The 21,977-nt window shown below is 41.0% G+C and overlaps 1 protein-coding gene across 1 annotated transcript in view; it reads right to left on the bottom strand.

Annotated features, from left to right (window-relative positions):
• The window catches only part of LOC127189402 (guanine nucleotide-binding protein G(q) subunit alpha), a 225,327-nt gene that overhangs the window by 41,989 nt on the left and 161,361 nt on the right, over positions 1–21,977 (bottom strand). Inside the window, exons 3-5 of the mRNA XM_051146207.1 lie at positions 18,165–18,319; positions 3,399–3,527; positions 393–522 (exon numbers count right to left, since the gene is read on the bottom strand). Of these exons, the coding sequence (XP_051002164.1) occupies positions 393–522; positions 3,399–3,527; positions 18,165–18,319 (414 nt within the window). The remainder of the gene's footprint in view (positions 1–392; positions 523–3,398; positions 3,528–18,164; positions 18,320–21,977) is intronic.

The following is a 21,977-nucleotide window of genomic DNA, read 5'->3' as shown; positions in this document are numbered from 1 at the left end:
AGCACACTGACCTCTTCATATTCCTGAAAGAAAAGCCTGCCATTGTGAGTGTACTATGGGTTGGTTTTACAGGGCTATTTATGATTATTTAAAATCATCCAGATCAGTAAGGTAGCTTGGTGAGTGGAGGGGCTTGGAGGCAAGCTTTAGAACCTGAGTGCCATCCCGAGGACCCACTCCACAGGCTGTCCTCTGATGTCCACATGTGCAGCACTGTTATGTGTATGCACACACAAAGTTTAAATGCATTCATGAATTATGAGCTAAAGACACGAGTTAAAAAAAAAAAAAGATCCTGAAATAGTGGTAAAGAAAGTAATGACGTCAACTCACTTCGTCATTTCTATCAGGTAATAAAATGATAAATCACTGTCTATCCAAAGAGCACTTACCTCATTGTCTGACTCCACAAGAACTTGATCGTATTCGCTAAGCGCTACTAGAAACATGATCGAGGTGACATTTTCAAAGCAGTGTATCCATTTTCTTCTCTCTGACCTTTGGCCCCCTACATCGACCATTCTGTAAAGTTAACAATATTCATATTAACAACACAAAGAAAAACATAAGGATGTCAATATAAATATTACTTACAAACTAGGGAAAATTAACTACTTGAAAGACAATGGCATCCGACCTAATTAGTGCTTACTATCTACTAATTCTCTGATATCTGAAAGAAATACGGCATGGTAGGTGATAAACCACTGTGGTTACTGGGAAGTTACTAGAGATGTATGAAAAAGTTCCTTATCTGTGCCAAGCCAAGCAAAATAATATTTTATTAAATTACACACTGCAAAAGCAAACGCAGTGTTTTTATGTGAAGCCCAACTAACAGACAATAAATTTCACTTTCATTTCCTAGATGTCAGAGTGAAGGCCCTCATATGTTACTTGAGGATGCCTGGAATAATCATGGATACATTTAAAGGGTACAAGACGCCACACATTTACATACAAGGAGGGCACTGAATGTAAACATGGCCCCGCTTATGCTTCCTCCTGTAGGGTAAGAATTTGAGCCTTTTTCCTCTCTTTTAATATCGGCAATAATTCAGAACATGACTAATGTTATCAGGTAACAACGGAGCAAAAGCCTTGTACTCGAACCAGCTGGCCACCTTGCTAGACATTAAGTGTGGTAAAGCCATCAAAATGCTATGCACTGCCACACAGGGCCATCATCTGAGCCATTTCCTGGGTCCGTTCTTAATGTCCACTCTGTACTTGGCCGTCCTCAGATGCCAGTGCTGGCACCAAGAACGCAGTGGAGATGTGTTTATGCACGTATCTAGCAGCTCTTCCAAATGTTTGAACCCAAATCTTGACTAATGCACCCAACATTCAGATGAAAGAAGTCTCAGAAAATGAGAAAATTTGGTATGAAAGGAAGAGCAGTGCTCTTTAAGAATACCGTGCCTCACTTGTTGTTTTCCTGATTCTCCACATTAAATCTATAGGAAAAACTTGAACTTCTGCTTTTTGTTTTTTTATGTGTTTCTGTGTGTGCATATATAGGGTGTGTGTGTGTGTGTGTGTGTGTGTGTGTGTGTGTGTGTGTGTGTGTGTGTGTGTGTGTGTGTAGGACAGAGAGAAATGGCCATCAGGAGTCTCCCTCTGGTCCTTTTTACCTTGTTTTTTGAGATAAAGTCTCTCACTGAACCTGAAGCTCATCAACTGGCTGCACTAGATGCCCCCAAAGCCCCGGAGGCCTTTCTGTCTTTGCCCCTTCTACTCTCTGTACCTTAGGCTAAGGGCACGTGACACCATACCTGGGTTTTTATGTGGATCATGGGGATCCACAGGGAAAGTGCTTGATTGACTGAGCCACCTCTCCAGCCCAGAAATCAAGGATCATTCTCACTCCTACTTCTACATGGCTTAAAAGGTACAGAAGTAAGGTCAAAGGGCAAAAAAGTGGGCCTGCGAGATCTGTTAGCTTAGGGCATCGAAGGTGTAGCTTTTAGGAGTCAAAGGTATTCGGATGCTGGCTCTGCCTCAGGGCCACTGTGTGGAAATGTGCTACTCATTTACATGGACCTTCTGCTCCAAGGACCCAGGGCTATGCATCTGAAGACAACAGGAAACTAGACAATGAAGTCATTCTTCCATTGTAGTGGCAAAAGTATCCTTCAATACTAGTGGAGAAAGTGTTGTCAAGAATAAAACGAAATACTGATCAGTTTTTGAAATTTTTCTGTAAGATGATTATAAAAGTAAGTCTGGACATCCAGATGTTGTAAACTCAAAATACAGAATGCTGTCCCCAGGACTTTGGTGATTGTTTACCCTACCCACTATAGATTAAAAAGCCAGAGGCTCACAAGTATTTTCAAAGTCGTACCTACTTCACAGCTATGTGCTTTTGAGCAGTATGTGGTGGTAGGATTACACCACAGGTGCAGAGAATGAATAGAGTTTAAAAGAAAAAGTGGTGCTTTGGCAAGAAACAGCATAGCACATGTGAAGCTGAGCCTCACAGCAGAGGCATGAGGCAGGGGGCACATGAAGGCACAGCCCGTCCTGAGTGAGTGGGCTCCCTGGATAGTCAGCTCAATGCTCCAGGCAGAGACATCCAAAGCTCCAAGTGGCTCGCACTCCAACTAAAAGTGCAATTAAGTGACTGTGAAACAGTAAAGTGAAAATGTACCACTGCGGCTTTTCTCATCTTAAAAAGTGTTTCAGCTGATGTATTAATACAAACAGCAGCAGTGAACAGGGAAATAATAAATTTCCACTCTGCCTTGCCTATTAATTTATATGAAGTTAATTACCCTACTTTTAAAATCATAAATTCTAAAAACTCTTAAGCATTTTATCGTATAAAACAAAACAGCACACCTTTTTATTGCTGCTGAGACATTCTGCATTGGTACCAGACAACATGGAGAAATTATCACTATGGAAGTTCTCAATAGCAGGCATGATGGTTCCTGCCTATAATCCCAGCAACTGGAAGGCTAAGACAGGAGGACTCCAAGGCCAGTCTGGGATACAGAGTGAGACCCTTTCCCTTTCTCAAAAAACAAAACAAGTTTCTAAAAAAAAAAAAATATATATATATATATATAATTGCTATTACTGATAGAATTATATGACCATTTGTATCTTACAAAATTCTAAAAATACATTCAGTGTCCTCAGATAAAATTGTGTGTGTGTGTTTATGTATGTATTGAAGACCATTGTTTGAGTAACTGTGTCTTACCACCAGCAACTAAGATTTCACTAACTGTTGGGAGATTTACACTGAAATGAAAGTTCCAGACTATGGTTTTTTTTTTGCTTCTTTTTCATTGATACATTATTTTAGTTGTGTATCCAATGATGATGATCCATACATAGCTGCCTGCGTTAAAGCCCTGTATGAAGGTGTTAATGGATTCAGTTACTACCTGAAAATGACACTTTGTAAGTCAAAAGGGTATTCGATGATCCCTGTGGTGGGGACTCGAACTCTAAGCACATCTTGCTGTGTAGGCAGATAGGAAGGGTCGGCTACACGGTCCAAGTCATTCAGATAGCTAGAAGAGGAAGACACGAGAATGTCAGTTACCATCACTCCAAACCCACGGAAGGGAAAGGGTAAAATGAGCCACAGGGAAAATATATCAGAGTCAGGCTAGGAACCAGATAAGGTCAAGCTCCTCACCCACTGTTGCCTACTCACCGTAGACCCACTTCCTCATCAGCTGGAACCCACACAAAAGTAAGGAAGTGCTGGTAAAAAATTCAAGTTAGTCTCCTACCCTCTATTTGTTTAGTAGGCTTGGCTGGTGAATCAAAAGTTAAAGAATGTTTTAAATTATTTATACAAAGTAAATTTGCATAAGCAACCATATAATCAAGCTGAGTGTAAGGTCAGGGTTCATCCTCTCCTCTCTCTGCAGAACATCAGTTTTTTCCTGGAATGAAGCATCCTCATGCCCTGAGGGAGGACAGGCAACATCACGCCATGTCTTTAATTATGCCAAGCCCAGGTCATGTTATTTATGCAAAGCCATGAGGCTTTAGGTTATAATGACAATAGAGCCACCACCCAAACTGCCAATGTATCTTGCCATGATGCCTACACAAGCAAACATTCAGAAGAAACTTCAATTTATCACAGAGAATTTCTTGTATAAACCCTTTCTCTTAATGATAGAATCCTATGTATCTGTATTATATTAACAAAATCAGAAATCTGACCTTATCAAAATCAGAATACTCATGATATTATTTATAAAAATACAGACCTTAGTTATATGTACACATATCTTGCATGTGAGTGTGCATGTTTGTGGTACATACTCTATGAGATTTTGCCACATATAGATATCTGTGTAGTCACCACGACACTCAGGGCACGGAACTTTCCACAAGTTTTTATCAGTGCTGGCTCTAGCCCCTGGCAATTCTACACATTCAGTATGCGTATGGTTCTATTCCATTCACTTTCTTACCCTCTTAAAGTGTAGGACATAAGTTGTAATGTCACAAATGACATAATTTGACTGAACTGATGACAGCCAGATGGAAATGACTGTTCTGAGAAGCACTGTTATGATTTCCAAGAGAACTAAACTCTCCTCTGCCCTGGAAATGATGAGACAGAAAAATGGCTTCAAAATACATGGCTACAAACTGTATGCACAAAGAGACTAACCTTTGAGTAAGAGGCAGAAAAAGTTGGAGCCATTAACAGAACAGGAAGGAGCCAGATCTTCGGCTATAATGACCTCAACAAGGTACAGTGCACTCGAATGTTTGCTGTCCACGGGAGTTACAGCTTAGCAATTACAGAAAAACAGGTCTCAAGACACCTTTACTTCTGCTTTTGTGCCAAGAAAGCAGACTGAGCCACTCTTTGTTGGATGGATGGGCTTCGTATACAAAGTCTTAGTCTGAACACTAAAGCTTTTAGCGTTTAATTCTTATTCCTGGAGTTTCTTTATGAGTGAAATGCAAATATGAAACTGACTGCTACAAGGAAACAGTATGCTGAAGTCTGTACAATGGACTCACAGCAGCAGTGAAGTCTGACTTTAATAAAGAAGTAAAGTCACTGTCTCATTGGAAGCGTATCCGTCTTTCAAGGCAAGAGCAGCCCAGAATTCCTACAGCAGAGCAGCTAGTTCATACTCCAGGGCCTTATTCCAGACACATCAACGCCTTTGTAGCCAGCCATTAGCTCTCTGCTGACTAGTAAGAGCTCGCTTCATACCCCTAATTACTGTAAACCTGGCTAGAGGACAAAGCAGGGTGCTGAGAGAGCATAAACGTAAAGCTATACGTTAGTGGATCTTGGCATAGCCCAGGAGACCCCTGATGGGATTAATAAGTCCATGTTCTGGGAACTGACTGTATCTCATCTACAGAGGAAGTGGCTCATATCAGACAAAAAAGCAACAAGCTACTCTGTGCAAATACAACTTTCTAATTTACCAGATTCTTGATTTCAAAATTTCAAGCATACATGCTAAGATCTACATGATCACCATTTATATACAAGAACTCGAAAATTTCAGAGAAATCAAGGAACTGTCACTCTAGTTCTCTCTCTCTCTCTCTCTCTCTCTCTCTCTCTCTCTCACACACACACACACACACACACACACACACATACACAGGCACACACAGGTTACAACAATGGACTGTTAATTCTTGTGTGCATGGTGTTGCAGCAGTCCAGAGGGGAAGCGAAACTGTGGTTTTGTTTCCTAAAGATGAACCAAGAGTACCCAATGCTGCTAGCACCATTTTCAAGCACAGATTTGTTTGCCAGGGATGACATTTAAGAATCAGTACACGAAGTGGGAATTTATCTGTCCAACTCTGCTGCAGGAATGCTAACAGCATCTCTCCAATCAGGAAAAGTGCACTGAGCTACCTAAAATAATGTGTGTGACCTGGAGTCAGGGAACATACCTGCAACAGCTCAGCAGCCATCCTACAAAAATGTCAGAGGCATATCTCTGTGTATGTAGGGTACCACTAAGCTGTCTCCAGACACACTGTGAGGACTCTCTTTCCTCTTCATCCTTCCTACAGCTCGTGTAGAGTAACAACCACTCACACTGTCTCCATCATGACAAGGAAACAGTCTTAAAATGTCCCATACAGACTACAGACAATGATAAGGCAGAGGATTGGGTTCAGTTCTCAGCACCCACACAGCAGCTCACAACTACCTTAACTCCTGTTCCAGAGGAGCCAATGCCCTCTTCTGGCCTCTGTCATCGCCAGGCATGTACGTGGTACACAGATATACAGGCAGACAAAACGCTCCTACATTTAAAAAAAAAATGTTCCACAGATTTTTGATTAAGTTAAAAGTAAGGACAGTCTTGCTGGACAGTCTTGCTTTGCCTCCACTGGATGGTGTAGGGAAAGGCTCACTTCATTTGGGGCAGAAAAGCTACATCAGTGTAGTTTAGCAAAAGGCTGAACAGTTTCAACATACACCACCTGATGCACCCTCAAATAAACAAACAAGAACCAAAACAACCTCAACGGCCAAGCAAAAGATGTGCAATCTGTCTATATAATGAACTTTCTACTGAGTGGCCCTGAAAGTACAAAACTGAAGACACAATCTGTGGAGCGGAAAAGGAAAGGCAACCAAGAACTGCATCTCCCACCAGCCTGTCCCTGCAGCGCCCCAGCTCTCCTGCCCTACCATGGCCCGGCAAGCAGGCCTCAGAGGGAAAACCTCACAGCATGCTCTGCATTTCACCTTAGCTTCAGAGGGAAAAGTTACTTTGTATCCCTAGAAGTGGGTTCTGCTGTATTAAGTATATCCTCCTCAGTTATGCCTGCCACATTTTGAGAGGATGCAATACAGTAATCTCTAGTCTCTATATTTTCCATTGAAATATTTCATATTCTCAGCAAAACTGATGGAAAAGGGGGTGGGTTCCTGTTGTATTAGTCCATCCATTTAACCTTTTCAAAAGAAACACCAGGGCCTGAACAAATTTATATTACAGAGTAAATTCAGAGAGTTAATTATAGCCATAATTTGTTTTGTAAGGCTGATTCTGAGTGGCTGCTGAGGTCATTCTCAGTGTTGCTATGGTGACGGCACAGGTACACTGCCAAGGCAATGCATGTGTAAAGGGTAGCTAGCAGAAGCTCTTTCCTTGATGTCAGGGGAGGAAGAAGTCATGGTATACATGGGACTAAATTATCTGGGAGATAAACCACACCAAAGAGTGTTTTAGAAAAAGTAGGTTTGGCTGTTTAAGTTCTCTTTACTCCCATCCATTATAGGCCTTCAATGACTTTCTGTTACACTGAGATACTGAATAGTTTGATACTTGTTAATTTAAAATATTTAGTCTTCTTCCACATACTTCCAAAGTCAGTGGTCAGGGTCCATGACTGGGTTGGCCGTGGCTGTATTACCAACACTTGGCTGAGAGCCTGGGTCACCTAACAGATGCTCAATGTGTCACTCAAATTAAAATGATTCTATGGGAAATGTTGCAATAGTTGGGCAAATTTTACTCCTTAGGAAGAAGCATAGGAGCCAGAGGGCTGTTAGCTACCCACCTGCAGGTAATTATATTTCTGGGATATGGCTGGCCTGTACTATGTAAAAACTAAATTCTGAATTAAAATGCCTCTGACAAGTTTACAGCAGAGGAAGGAAGGGCACCATTGGTTTAACTTCATTTAGGAGATATGCTTCCTGCGCTTAAGTCCTGGCCACTGGATGACGTAATTGGCTTAAGCACACTCATCTGTGTACAGCTTACAGGCTTTTGAATTCTACCCAATCCAGTGAAAATGGAGGAGACTGAATCTATCAGCAGGCATGTCTGACATAGTGTCTTTAACTGAACAAAATTCTACAGATTTTTGTTGGTTTTCAGTAAAAAGTGTGGCAGCATAAGAGGTATGCTTAGTAATCCAACAGTTCCTTTACCACAGCAAAGCTACCTGGAGTTTGACATCATACTGGGCTTGTAGCATTATGGCAGAAGCTAAGGACATGAAAATTCTTGGATGAAATTCATGGGCTATGCATACAAGGAGCTTGCCTAGGGTTTTTATTTGGATTCAGTCATCTTCTGGGAACCTGTCACAAAATTTCAAGTGATAACCCATAAACACCTTCCTACAGTATGTGTGAAGCCCACGGAAGCATGAGGGCAGCCATGTCCGTTAGTTTCTTAGTGACCACTGCATTCTTTTCACAATTAACCTACGGATCATCTCTGGCTGCATTAAGTTTGGAAAAAAGGCAATATAACAATACTTTGAATTATTAAAAGAGTAAAGCTGAAACATCACTAAAATAACATGACCAAATTAAATTTCATAAGTTTTTTTTTTTTTTTTTTTCTGTTTGGGATATGATTCTAACTGATCATTAAACCAGAAGGGTAACTTTAAACAACAACAAAACCTCAAGTGCCCTCCCCCTTTAAATGTAAGCAGCCCAGAATAAGATTTGGCGATACATGAGTAAAGTATATCAAGATAGTTGGTATTTTTTAAAAATAAAAGTTGGAGACATACAAACCCTACCAATTATACTACTGAGAAAAAAAAAAACAATCTGTGGGTAATACGGATGCAAAGAAGTTTCTGCATGTGGTGCAAACCCAGCTAAACACAATAAACCAGATTAAACACTGTCATGGACCACTGACAGCATGCTCTTAGGTGTGTTTGGGACTGGGGTTTTGACCCTTCTAAGTGTCTCCATTGCATGGCTGCCAAGTAACATATTTGTACTTCAATTTCCATATGAAGTTAGAACTGTGGCACAGAAAAGTGATTCTGGGTAGGTTTTATGTTTTTAATTATTAAAAAGAAGGTTACAAAAACTAGGTCGCCTTCATTAAAAAAAAATTAACAAGACCTCATTGTGAGAGGATCAGTCTTTTGGGAGTAGAAAGCTAGATCACTGTCAAAAAGGAGTGAAGGCGAGGGAGAACCACACAGCTCTGTGCAGAACACAAAATTCCAGAGAAAGGGAGGTTAAAAAAACAAAACACCAAAATATTGTTAGAGTGACCATTTAAAAAATGGCTCAGTGACAGTTCTGAAAACCACTACCCTGAGTAAAGGTTCAAAGGGAGGCTTGGGGCCAGCTCCTACAAGGCCCCTCCCTCTTCTGGTCTGAGTTGGCCAGGAGTCTGGTTCAGCCTGTCAGCTGACTGAGGTTACTCATTGCACAAGCGTGTCCATCTCTGATGAGCTCACTGGGTAGAAGGAAAACTAACATTCCTCATGGTTAGTGTTCAGTGACGGGTAGCATTTATGACAGGTTGTTGTGTGCAGGGTTATGACCCAGGTCCTTGAGAACTTATCTCAAGGAAGGGTACTCTCTGCAGCAAAGAGAAACCAGAGGGCTAATACACCCTGACTTTCTTTAACCAAAGAGTTACAACAGTTCACAAGTATCTTTTTTTCCCCTTAAAAGAGTCTTGAGTATGCTGAAAAGAAAACTTATCACTGCATCTAGGAAAGAGATTCAGATTCTTAATTTTATATAATCAGACAGCTGTTCAAAATGGTTATTAAAAAGAGACTCCCAATGAACAGCGAGACCAAGCAACTCTGTGTGTGCCAGGCAGACTCCAGTTTCACTGCCAGGACGTGGCCAACAGCAATAGATTCACAACTATATTGCACAAGCGAACAGATAAGGCTTGTAATTTAGACATACACACAGCCAGGTGAAACAGTGCATACCTTACAGCCCTCACTACTCAGGAGCCTGGGTAGGACTGTTTGCTCTAAGGCGCCAGAGGCAGCTGTGCAACACAAGCATACTGTCTCTTAAATGTGAAACAAAAGGAAACAACAAAATCCAAAGAAAGAGACAAAGGAAGGCAAAAAACGCCAGTCTCAATCTGCATATTGGGTTTTTCTAATTTATTTCCTTCTAAGTCAGCTTTCAAGAGTCTTATTAATTCTGACACAATTCTGAAACACGAAGAAATATTAGGAGGATGCTTCTTGATCTGACTTGCTGTGCAACTGCAGTGCTTAATTCAGATAATATATACCTGTTTAATGAGAATCTATTACATCAAATTCTAATTCAGTATGGGTTTGATGGGGATGGGGGTGGAGGGCTGGCACAAGGAGCTGGTATGAAGATACGTTAAAATATATTTTTTTCCCTTAGGGATGTCAGACTACCTGGGAAGCAAAGATAGTACAGATGAATCAATTAAGAAACAATTAAGTGCCAAATTGTAAGCTGCTAACTAAGAATGCAATAAGAAAGGATAGATGATTAGGAACGTCAGTCCCTAAAGAATAATGTGCAAGGGAAAAAAAAAAAAAAAAAGGCTGGGGGATGCTATAGGCAGAAAAGAGAGTGAATAAGAGTGAAGAAATCAGAAATGGCACAGAATTTTCTTAGTCTTTAAAGTAGTACCTTTTAATGAAAGTCCACAGTAAACCAGACAGTAACTTCAACAGCGGGACTGAGGCGAAAGGTAAAAGACCCAAATCCTCTCCTGAACGGGGTGGTGCTCGAGCAATGACGACTGCAGCTGTACTGCAGGTAACACTGATGATGCGGACACGTGGACCTTAGGCTTGTTCTGTAGCACAAGGCCCAGACATTCAAATACAATGATCATGTCTGGAGATTGAGGGAGCATCCTAATTTGACTTAACATACCACAGGACAACATTAAACCTATTACTTTATCCATTTTATGTATAAGTGTTTTGCCTGTGCACCAGGAGAGGGCACTGGATCCCCAGGGCCTGAAGTTACACGCTGTTGTGAGCCACCACATGGGAAACTTAACCTGGGTCCTCCGCAAGAGCTCTAAGTGCTGTTAACCACTGAACAATGCCACTAGCCTTTAAACTTATTGTTTTAAAACTGAAAAGGTAAAGCGATAACAACCAGCCAGTCAGGTCCAAAGGCTGCTCAATAGGCAGTAAGCCAAAAAGGACGGAGGGTGGGGGGTGGGTGGGGGGAGAGGCCCAAAGTCTTAAAGAAAGCAAGGCTCCTGGGCTCATCTGTGGCTGGAGGTGAGGCTGTCACTAGTTGGGGACAAGTTTTAATCTGGCCCCTGTCTTTTCTACTGAATGTTAATTAGTTAGTCTTCCCAGGCACCTTCAGCCAAGCACTAGGCATAAAGATGGAACAGAAAATAGTTCTCCTTCTCAGAGGCCAAATAAACTGCTGAACACTTCTGGTCTTTTGCATCACCTTTAGCACTGGATGCTCTGTGCTGCTGGTACAGGCATTGCTGGGGGCAGGGGTGGGGCATTCAATTCGGAGCTCCGTGACTCACTCTGATCAGGCCTTGGGGTGCCATGCAATGTTTCCGGACAAAGATGAAGGAACGAAAGCCAACTATTTTCGCAACACTCTAAAGCTTCTTTCTGTGTCAGTTCAGAATACCAGCCTTCAGCAACACTTCTTCTGCTGGCTATCCATCAACATTCACTGATCTATAGGAGGAATTTCAAACTATGTGTGGATATGTGAGCACTTTGGGCTTTGTGATCCATATGGCCAGTGTTTTAATGACCTGACTCTGCCAATTGGGTACCAAAGCAAATGCATACATGAATGTGTACAGCTGAGCTCCAATCAAACTATAAAAATAGAAAGTCAGATGAGTTTTACCGTGGGCTGTTCATCCCCATTGTACAGTGGCAACACTAAGATATTAGCTAAGAACATCATCTTTCTGAGTAAAAAAAATCTATGGAGGAGACGGTGTGTAAATGCAGCTATTTAAGAGGCAGTGAAGTGAGAGCAAGTAGCCAGTCTGCAGTGTAATAGAATCAAAGACACTCAAATATTAAAATGAATTTAAGCATTGAATATCACCTACCATGCCCAAGGAGAGTGAGGCTTAACTTACTACTTCATGCTCCAGAAGTGACGAGCAATGGTCGGAACTGCATCTACAGGTGGATGTTTGCCCAAGAGTCACATCATACCATGTTGTTTCCTATTTCTGAAATTCCTTTTGCATTGTAAAATCAACATAATAGCATGTGATGTGTTGGTTCAGGGTCACAATCAAAGCAAATTCCAATGCTGATGAGTGTCAAAGAGGGCGCTTCTTTATGTACATATGGCTCTGGACTACATGGCAGCTTTCAAAGTTGTCTGTCCTCTGTGGAGGGGAGGTATACCCTGTCTCTACAATTAAGGCAAACCCAGATACCACAGTCTTCAGCCTAAGGCCGTAGCACAGGGGCTTTTTTTTCACTGTACTTCAGTGTGAATGAGATCTGTGTTTTGTGGCTAGTGTCAGGGACTTTTGGTACTGTAGGCAATGAACTCATTTGACCTGACGTCTCACTATTAAAGCAGATGGTGAACACCAGAAAAAAGAAAAAATAAAAAAAAGAAAGAAGAAAAACGTACAGCCATCTGTTTATTGTGTTCATTTTCTCTTTAGAAAAAGAGCCTTCAGCCTTTTAAATCAATAATGAAAAAGTCAGTAAAATAATCTATAAAATTCTTCAGAATCTTAGAGTGCTTTTAATTGTCTTGTTCTATAGAACTGAAGAATGCCCCAAGTTAATGCCATTTGCAACCCTATCTAAAGTGTTTGCATTTTCTGAATTTCCTCACCTCTTCATTCCTCCAACTGCTATTTGTCCTTGGAGCTGTAACTGTTTACTATGATAACTTTTATGGCATGCTTAATCAGCTCCTGTAAAAGTGATTGAGAGGGATGGAAGATGAGGTCTGAGGAAAGGGGTTAAGAGTGTAGACTAAGCCAGCGGTGGTGGTACATGCCTTTAATCCCAGCACTCAGGAAGCAGAGGAAGCTGTCTGAGCTCAAGGCCAGACTGGTTTATAGAAAGAGTTCTGGGAAAGCCATATTTACACAGAGGAATTGTTAAAAACAAAACAAAACAAAACAAAGAACCCACCAACAAAGAGTGTAATTAAAACTTATACCTAATCTTTCTGAATTATCCCTAACTCAGACTTAGTCCATGCTAGCATGAACAAGTGCTTAGTGAAACATGACTCTGTTTTAATGATAATGACCCAAATCCTCAGGGTTCATTTTCTAGTAAGTTTGATGCATTTCTTCCTATTATGAAACTACTTGAGACATCAATAAACATCAATAATTTGTATCACACGGAGTGACTTTAACACCCAAAGATACTTATCTAGTAGCATAGGAACTCTACATGTGCCTAATTGAACAAGGGTCGAGTGCCTGTCTGTACACTATCTTCCACGCATCCTTCCACCCATCCCCTGTGAAGCTGTATTTCATAATGGCTCTGTGCTACGGAACAAGCAAATCTGATTTCAACTCTGGTTCCTACCATTTATTACAGTGTGACCCTTAGCAGGTTTCTCAGTCTTCCTAGGACCTCAGTTTTTTCTTTATAAGAATACAATAAGAAATACCTGTAACTTCACTGTGGGCAGCTTTGAGGACTAGACGGAACAATATACATGAAAGAACTAAGCACAGGGGTTACAGACCAAGTGTCTAGTAAACAGTAGCTACTGCTGTTTTAATCAGAGCCTTTGAGGTCTTAGAACTTGAAAAACAACAAGGGAAAAAAAAAAAAAAGACATGTCTTTAGCCCTTAATCTTCTAAGTCCACCAGTAATTGCCAGAGAGAGCATTAAAGTAGTTAAAAACAAAAATTGTACATCTATATTTTCATGGAGCAATCAGCTGTGATGGCCAAACATTAGCAGTCACTATTAGGTACTGGAAATACAGGTGGATGTTCTAAGAAACACAGAAATATGTACAGCGTGCTAAGACAGATGACATGGTGACTATCTTTGGTATTGGGTCAGACGTTCAGAATCAGTGACTCCTAATTGGGTCTTCTAGGGTGGATATATGAGTTCATCAGACAGAAAAAAGAAGAGTCATGCTTAGCTTCTGCTTCCAGTATTTTTGGCATGTGGCTCGCATGGTGTCTCACATGCAGCAGGACTCTATGAGGAAGGTGGTTAGGTCCCAGCCTCTAAGCAAATGTTTCTGACAGATCCTAATTCCTCACATAACTTGAAATCTGAGATCTACTTATCTTCTAACAGAAGAATGGCCAATATACAGATAAAAGCAAAAGCCCACCTAAAGGAAAAGGAGGCAAGATCCAGGAGAAACATACACCAAAGAAGAAAAAGGGAATGGCGACCTCAAGTACAGAAGAAGACAGGGGGCTTCTTAGATTCTATGGAAAGAAGTTCACAGCAGAGTATTAGGGAGAATACTGTATGGGACCTGCAACCTTGTGGGTGCTAGCACAACACCATGATGTGGTGTTTAACAGCCTATCTCTTTTAGAAAGGTTACCTGACTAAAAAAAAGAAGAGGGGGAAAAAAAGGAAAAAAAAAAAAAAAAAAAGAAAAAGAAAAAAGGGGAAAATTGTCCAGACATAGATGAAGAAAAAGTTGGCATGAAATCCCACTACCCGCCCCCCAGGCAGGATGAGGCAGATCACCCAGCTACCTAGATACTGGTCCAGCAATAATCCTACAATACAATACAAGATTAGAACACACAGCTTTCCATTATGAAATATATTTCATAGTAACCAAAAGCATCAGTTGAGTAGAAAAGAAACCTCAGAGAAGAAGACCAACACAGAGCAAGTGACACATGTAGTAAGTAGGCTAGGCATGGTAACACATGACTTTAACCCCAAGAGGAAGAGGAAGGCTAATCTCTAAGAGCTGGAGACCAGCCTGATCTGTAGAGGAAGATCCAAGCCAACCAGAACCTGCCTCAACAATAACAACTTCCGTTACTGTTACTGTTGTTACTACCACTACATTATAAATTATACTGAGATTATTTATCAACAAGAGTTATACACTGAAATAAAAGGATTAAGTGAAAAGCTGACAGGGTGAGAATACAATATAATTTAAAACACATTTTAGGCACACTGCTCACCTTGAATCTAAGTCTTAACTTCCAGTGTATAATAAATCCTTGTGAGAAAGAAGCAAGCTAAATTGCACAAAGGCTCAATCAGGAAATCAGGCCACTTTCTTCAGCATACCAGTGAAATATAAAACAGGTCTCTCTACCAGGGTAGAAGAGTCTTAAGAGACAGAGCTGCCAGATGCAATGTGTGCTTCTAAAATTAACCACATCTGAAAGACATTTTAGAAGAACCCAAGGAATCTGAACACGAACTTATTATTGGCTTTAGGTATAATTCATACTCCATTATTAACTATATAGAAAAATATCCATTTTTACAAAGATATACACAATAAAATGTCTAAGAGTATACAAGATGCTATAATTTCTATATTATTTCCACAGAAACATCGTCTAAAAGAACTAGGTATATGCACTCACATAAATGCAACTTATCCCCAAACTCACTATAGAAAAGTAGCAACATGTGAAGATTAACCAGTTAGGGGACTAAATCAGCTTGTGCCAGGGAGCCCATATCAGTATCAGCTCTGTCCAACCAGCAGGTCATTTTCTATGCTCGACTCAGCTTATACTGGCAGAGTACTGAGGTGGAGAAAACTGCCCAGGACAGCTCTTTGGCCTACAACAAACATTACAGCAATATGCAAATCCCCCAATAAGTAATGGGTACAAGTCTCAAAATCTACAAAGCTCACTGGGAAAGTATCATGAGAGAGTTTATCTATGGATATCAACAGTTCATGCAAAAGGAACATTTTCAGTGGTCTACCCCAGGGGAGAGGGCAAACAGTCATGACCCTGGTGGACACATAACTATCAGATACAGAACTTCTAACTCCCTGGTAGCAAGACCTCTCTATAGGCAGAATATTTATAGGTGATGGGTGAGTAAAAAAAGAGGTATAATATAAAGTAAGCATAAGCAGAGGTTGGCTTGGGCTCAGTAGTAGGGCACTTGTTGAGCATGCAGAAGGTTCTAGGTTCAATCTGTAGTACTGGAAAAGGAAAGGAGGAAGGAGAAGAGGGAGGGAAAGAGGAGAGAGGACAGGGAGGAGTCATGGAGCATTACTTGGAGACAGGATCCTGCTAGCAGAGTGAGGCCAGAAGGGAGTTAGGGAGAAGCAGGGAATCAGAATGAGGGTGGAGGAGTAAACAACAGGAGGGTGAGACATGCTGAACAGGACAGGGGAGGGTGGGTAAACACAGCAGCAACACAGGGAGGCTGGCGATATTTGAAATGGCGAAGGAAACAGAAGGACAGAGGAGGCAGGAAGTAAAAGACAGCTGGTCAAAGGTAGAATGTGGAACAACAAGAAAGGGAAGCATGCTTTCTGTCTGTGCGGTCAACTCACAGAAACTCGCACAATGGGAACAAAGAGGGCAGAGCAGGTGGAAGGGTGAGGAGAGGTCGGCAGAAAGTAACAGACCCAGGACCCGAAGGGTGGCGTGGAAGGACAGACAGGAACAGCACAAGTCAGAGGAGTGCATGTTAAACAGGGCAGACAGGATGCTGCTGTCAGTCTAGAATTACATGACTCAAACTGAGCAGATAATATGAACGTACTTTATTTGGGTGTCATTTCTATGTCTGATGTGGACCATAACTTATGCAAGTATCTGGAAAGGCAGAAATGTAACTTCATTGTAAAAAGAATGTGTAACCCCTGGGCCTTCCAAGCACTGCTGAGGGGCATCAATCAGCCACCTGGGCCCCTCAGTTTGCTCTAATGCCTACTCTTATCCACTGGGTCACTCTATAACAGAGACTAGCTTAAGGCTGGAATATTTCCTACTCTTTCTGTGCCTAACCAGAACAAAAATAAGAGGGGAATGGCATATTAACATAATTAATGTAGACAGAAACTACATTAGATAACTAAAAGAAATCCAAAACCAACAACCCACATTTTCCCCCTGGATCTTAGCTATCCAGATTGCTGGCTATGTTGATTATATTAACCTCATGCTGAACTTCATTTCTGTTATGCACATTTGAAGACTGAGAATTAAGAGGTCTCTCCTGGATGCAAATCTTTCCCAGGACACATGAAATTGACTGGCACATTCTAGAATGTCTGCAAGATTAAAAACTCACTCAGTTTTCCTGAAAGAGAGAACCCAATCAATAATAGTTCTTTAAAAGCAGGGTCTGAGAATTGGAAACTACAAAGTCTTATGTTTTGGGAAGCCATGATCAGACACATTTTTATTTATAACTTCTAATTTATTCAAGTGTTCTGTTGCCCAATACTAAGATCAGAATTTTTATTTAGAAAAAATATTGCAAGATTTCAAGACACAATGTGTCTTTGTTTGTGTTCTACTGCTGTCATAATGACCATGGCCAAAATGCAACTTGAGAGGGAAAGGGCTTATTTCATCTTACATTTTCAGGTTAATAGTCCCTCACTGAGTGGTGGAAACTCAAGCAATGCAGGAACCTGGGGGCAGGAAGTATATCAAGGCAACAGAGGAACACTGCTTACTGGGTTGTTCTCCACAGCTTGCTCACCCTGCCTTCCTTTAGCACCGAAAACCACCGTTCCAGGGGTGGCACTGCCTATATGGGCTGGGCCCTCCCACATCAGCCACTAATTAAGAAAATGCTTTTTCATAGGGTTCCCTATAGGCCAATGCAATGGAGGTGTTTACGTAGTTGAAGTACCCAGGCTTGTGTCAAGTTGGCTCCCCTCCCCCAGATCTACCCAAGGCACAATGGTGCATAGATCTGTGGGTCATTGGCTTGCAATTTGTGGGAGAAAACAGAGTAATGAAAATCAGATCGCTAGGGTCTTCCTTTTATTTTGTTTTGTTCTTGTTGTTTTTAAGTAAGACTCAGTGAAAGAAATACTCTTAGATCTAAGGATGTAGAGCTCAATTGGTAGAATACTTGCCTACCATGAATGAAGTTCTAAGTCTGAGCCTTAGGATATCTTAATTGGCATGGTGACACACACCTATAGTTCCAGTACTCCAGAGTTGAAGATAGGAGTGCTGGGAGTTCAAAGCCAGCCTGAGCTCCTTGAGACTTGTCTCCAAAAAAGAAGCAAAACAAAACAAACCCAAAACGCCAGAACTATTGTCCCTCATATGACCTCAGTACTTTATGATTAAGCCTACATTTAGGAGTCTGACACTCAAATATGAGCCTAATGTCTATACCACATAGGTTCAATTACCACACACACACACACAGCACAGACTGCACTGTCACAAATATCACAGAGCAGATTCTTCTAAGGTAAAGCAGCAGGAGGTTTCTCAGGGCCCACAGTGCAGATACTCACTATTTGGTAGAGTCAGACAACTGGTATTCCCGCCGTCTGTCGTAGCACTCCTGGACTCCAGGGTCATTCCACAAGCTCTTTATTGCATCGACATACGGATTCTCAAAGGCAGACACCTTTTCCACATCGACCTCTCGAACCAGCTGTGCATGAGCCTGTCGAGGAAACCAAACAGCCACAGTCTGAACACTCGCCATTGCTCTACTTAGTCCTGATTCACACTTGATTCCCAAACAATTTTAGAGAGATTTTCCATAGACTGACTTTCCAATGGCTCATAATAATGTATCTTCATACTTTCTTCCTTAGAGAGAATTTAGCCCCAAACCATCACCTCTGGAAGAAACCTCAAGCTAAAGTTAATTAGAAGGAACAGGACACCAGGACAGCAGGGGTGCCCTCTATAGAGGCCAGTGTGTTAAGTGATTATCACAACCCCAAAGCAGCTGACAGTTACTACACATCCACCCTCACAATTTGTTCTAGGCACATGCATGTTGCCCTCTAAGAACTGTTACCAGCAGCAGCTCAGAGCCCTCAGTAACACTGGTCCCTACAGGTCACTTTCAAATGGGGCATAAAAATCACCAAAAGAACAGTTTACTGCTTTAACTGCAGTGCTTCTTCTCCAGCCCAGCATTCCCCACCTTCCAAAATACTGCTATCTGCCATCTCTACATTATCCAGTTGAGGAACCCGTTCTAGTTTTCTAACAACCAAGTAGAACTTTGCTTTTTTCATTATAGTACACCTAGCAAGAAAAAGACAGAAATTTAAAAATTTCAACACTGTTAAGTAACAGTTCTATATTTCAATTACAAATTCATTTGTTTTCAAAGCAGCCAGAACACTACTGTTTAAGAACACCAATCAAAATAGGCTTCACTAAATATGATATGTGCAAATTAGACATACATAACAATTACACAAACAAATATAATAACTAATTTGGAAATTGGATAATTATTGAAACAATTCTGATTTTGTACAAAAAAAAAATCTAAAAACGGTTAGTAAATGGCTGTCATGATTACATCATGGCCAATTAATTATTCCTTTCATCTGGTATTAGGCACGAACAATGTTAAGAAATGCAATCCATGTTGTGCCCTGTCTGAACCTGAGCCTTCACGTAGGAAAAGCTTTTTTTTTTTTCTATGCTTAATTTTGACCTAAGATCTTACGAAGTTCAGCAAAGACCTAAATGCCCTTTGTTATCAGCTCGCTTTGACCAAAACAACTGGATCTAGTCACTGAAAAGCCCTAGCTCCAGTGTGTCTCTCAGCTGTGGAAATGGATCTCTGCAGTTCAGTTTCTATCTTCCGCCCCTGTTTAGGCAATCTGCCTTGTAAACTACCAGCGCCTTCATCAGCTTGGGTTCCTGAGCCTGAATCCGATCCCAGGTGGAGCCCGCCTCACCCAGATCCTTCCTGGGGCTCATCTTTCTATCTAGAAGGCCCTTCTGACTCATCTCTGAACTTGTAAACAAGAGCATGTGATCAGGGGCTGTGCCACATGCCATCACTTACAGCAGTGGTTCTCAATCTTCCTAAGGCCGCGACCTCATGCTGTGGTGACCCACAACCAGGAAATTAGTTTGTTATGACTTCATAAGTGTAATGTTGCTGCTGTTATCAAGTGCAACGTAAATGTCTGTGTTTTCTGATGGTCTTAGGCTGACCCCTGTGAGAGGGGTAGCAATCTACAGGTTGAGAACCACTGACTTTACGGGGTGGCCATTCTGAGTTTCGTCTCCAAACACTGTGGGTTTTGTGTACTTTGACCCCTGGACTTTCATCACTTTGCTCCACGCTGAGTGTCATGCCTTAGCTTATCTTAACTCTAGACTACATAGTAACGAAAGGAACTGTGACCGTAAAGATCTCATTCCTCCAGGGCTCAGCACGGAATGAACAGACAATAAATATTTAATTGCATTTAGTATGCATAGTCACACACACACACACACACACACACACACACAAAAGCCATAATTTCAAGGCAATCTGCCATCCTCACCCAGTTTCTCAGAATGATAACACGGTACAGTTAGTATGAGTGTTAGTATCTTTTCCGCATAAAATAAAAAGTCAAATCACAGACAGGCTCGGCACTGTAGTGTCACAGCTCGCTAGGGTGCTGATGCTTAGTAGAAGTCCTAGAAGTACTTACTTGCCCATTGAACTAACACATGGATGCGCAGGAGAGCAGAAATTAAATAGTGCTGCAAATCAAAACAGGTAACTTCTGGCTCTAGCTTTAGTCACAGGACCCTACCCGCAGCAGAAACTACTTTTGCCCTTTAAAACTAATCTTCCTTGTCCATAAGGCAAGACAATTCGGCCACATCAACAAGGGTCTCCTCTAGGCATGAACAGTATGACTATAAATATACCATAACACATAAACATTAAAGGATTGACACTGACCCTGTTTAAAAAAAAAATACTATATTTACTTTATGTTATGTGTAAGGGTATTTTGTTTACATCTTGGTTGTATCACATGCATACCTGCTGTTCACATAGGCTAGAAGATGGTATTGAATCCCCTGGCACTGAAGTTACAGGCAACCATGAGCCATTAGTGGGTTCTCTTAAGAGCAGCAGAAGTTTTCAACTGTTGAGCCATCTCTTCAGCCCCAACACTGTCCCTTTTTTAGCATAACCGTCAGTAAAACAGAGTTTACTATTTTAACCAACAACCGAAGGAAGTCTGTACATGAGCAAGGAAATGCAGTGTGGACAGAGAGGACAAAGGAGGTATCAAAGAGATGAGCGGTGTCTGTTGGCAGGAGAAGGTGAAGCATGTGGTATCTGAGGAGGAAGGTGAACAAAAGCCTAACAGATAAAACATGTCTCTTTCAACTGCAGAAACAGATCCATTCAAACAAATCTCTATCTGGAAAGTCTTGAGACTTGTCGCCATCATGAACCCACAAACTCAGAAGTCACTTTGCAACATTTTCAAAAGAATATCACCTCCAAACACACACCAATCCCCATGCTGCCTTCATGAAGAATAGGATTTCTAAGTTACTTTATTGTATTCCAAGTTCAGAATTCTATCCTTGCTGCTTTAGAAAATGATTAAAATATAATCAAGTATAATTTGCATTTATGTAAAAGTTTGTGATGAAAGTTTTCTAAGTTATTTAAAAGTATGATGACATTTTACAAATTACACATAGAATTAAAATTGTTGATATAGATGTTCCATTGCAAATGTAATCCTCATTATTTTTTTAATTCAACATAGGGATGTTTTTACTATGTTACAACAGAAAGATAAGTTTGAACCTTTATTCTATTTGCCCATGTAAAATAGTAAAAACTGTAAATAATGATGCTAAATTAAACAATTATTAATTTTAAAAGGCTATTATGAAAAGGAAAGAAGTCACTTAATAATAATATAATAAACAAGAAGTTAAATTAGAGTTGACGTGTCTATTTTGAAAACTGCATAGAAAAGAAAAGTCAGTTCACTTATGTAAACAAAATGTAAGATTCAATCTGTTATATTTTAAGATAGAGTTGAGCACACTGAGTGGAAATGTTTAAGAATGGATGTTAGTGTTCAGATTCTTAGCAGGCTGGTGGCAAGTGTGAGCAGCACACTGTGAGAAGCAGTTAGCTACTTTCAGGGCCCATGGCAGAATTCTAGGCAACCACAAGATGCTCAGGCAAATCTTGTGTGTTGACATTTCTCTGGTTTGTCTGCAGAGGTAAAGTGGAACTGAGGACCCACCACAGTAGGTCTCACTCTACCCACTGAAGGCAAGTGTTCAGATTAAATAAATAGGGTCTCGTG

The sequence above is a fragment of the Acomys russatus genome, chromosome 5 (assembly GCF_903995435.1).
Source record: "Acomys russatus chromosome 5, mAcoRus1.1, whole genome shotgun sequence".
NCBI classification, from domain to species: domain Eukaryota; kingdom Metazoa; phylum Chordata; class Mammalia; order Rodentia; family Muridae; genus Acomys; species Acomys russatus.
This window is presented reverse-complemented; position numbering and strand designations above follow the sequence as displayed.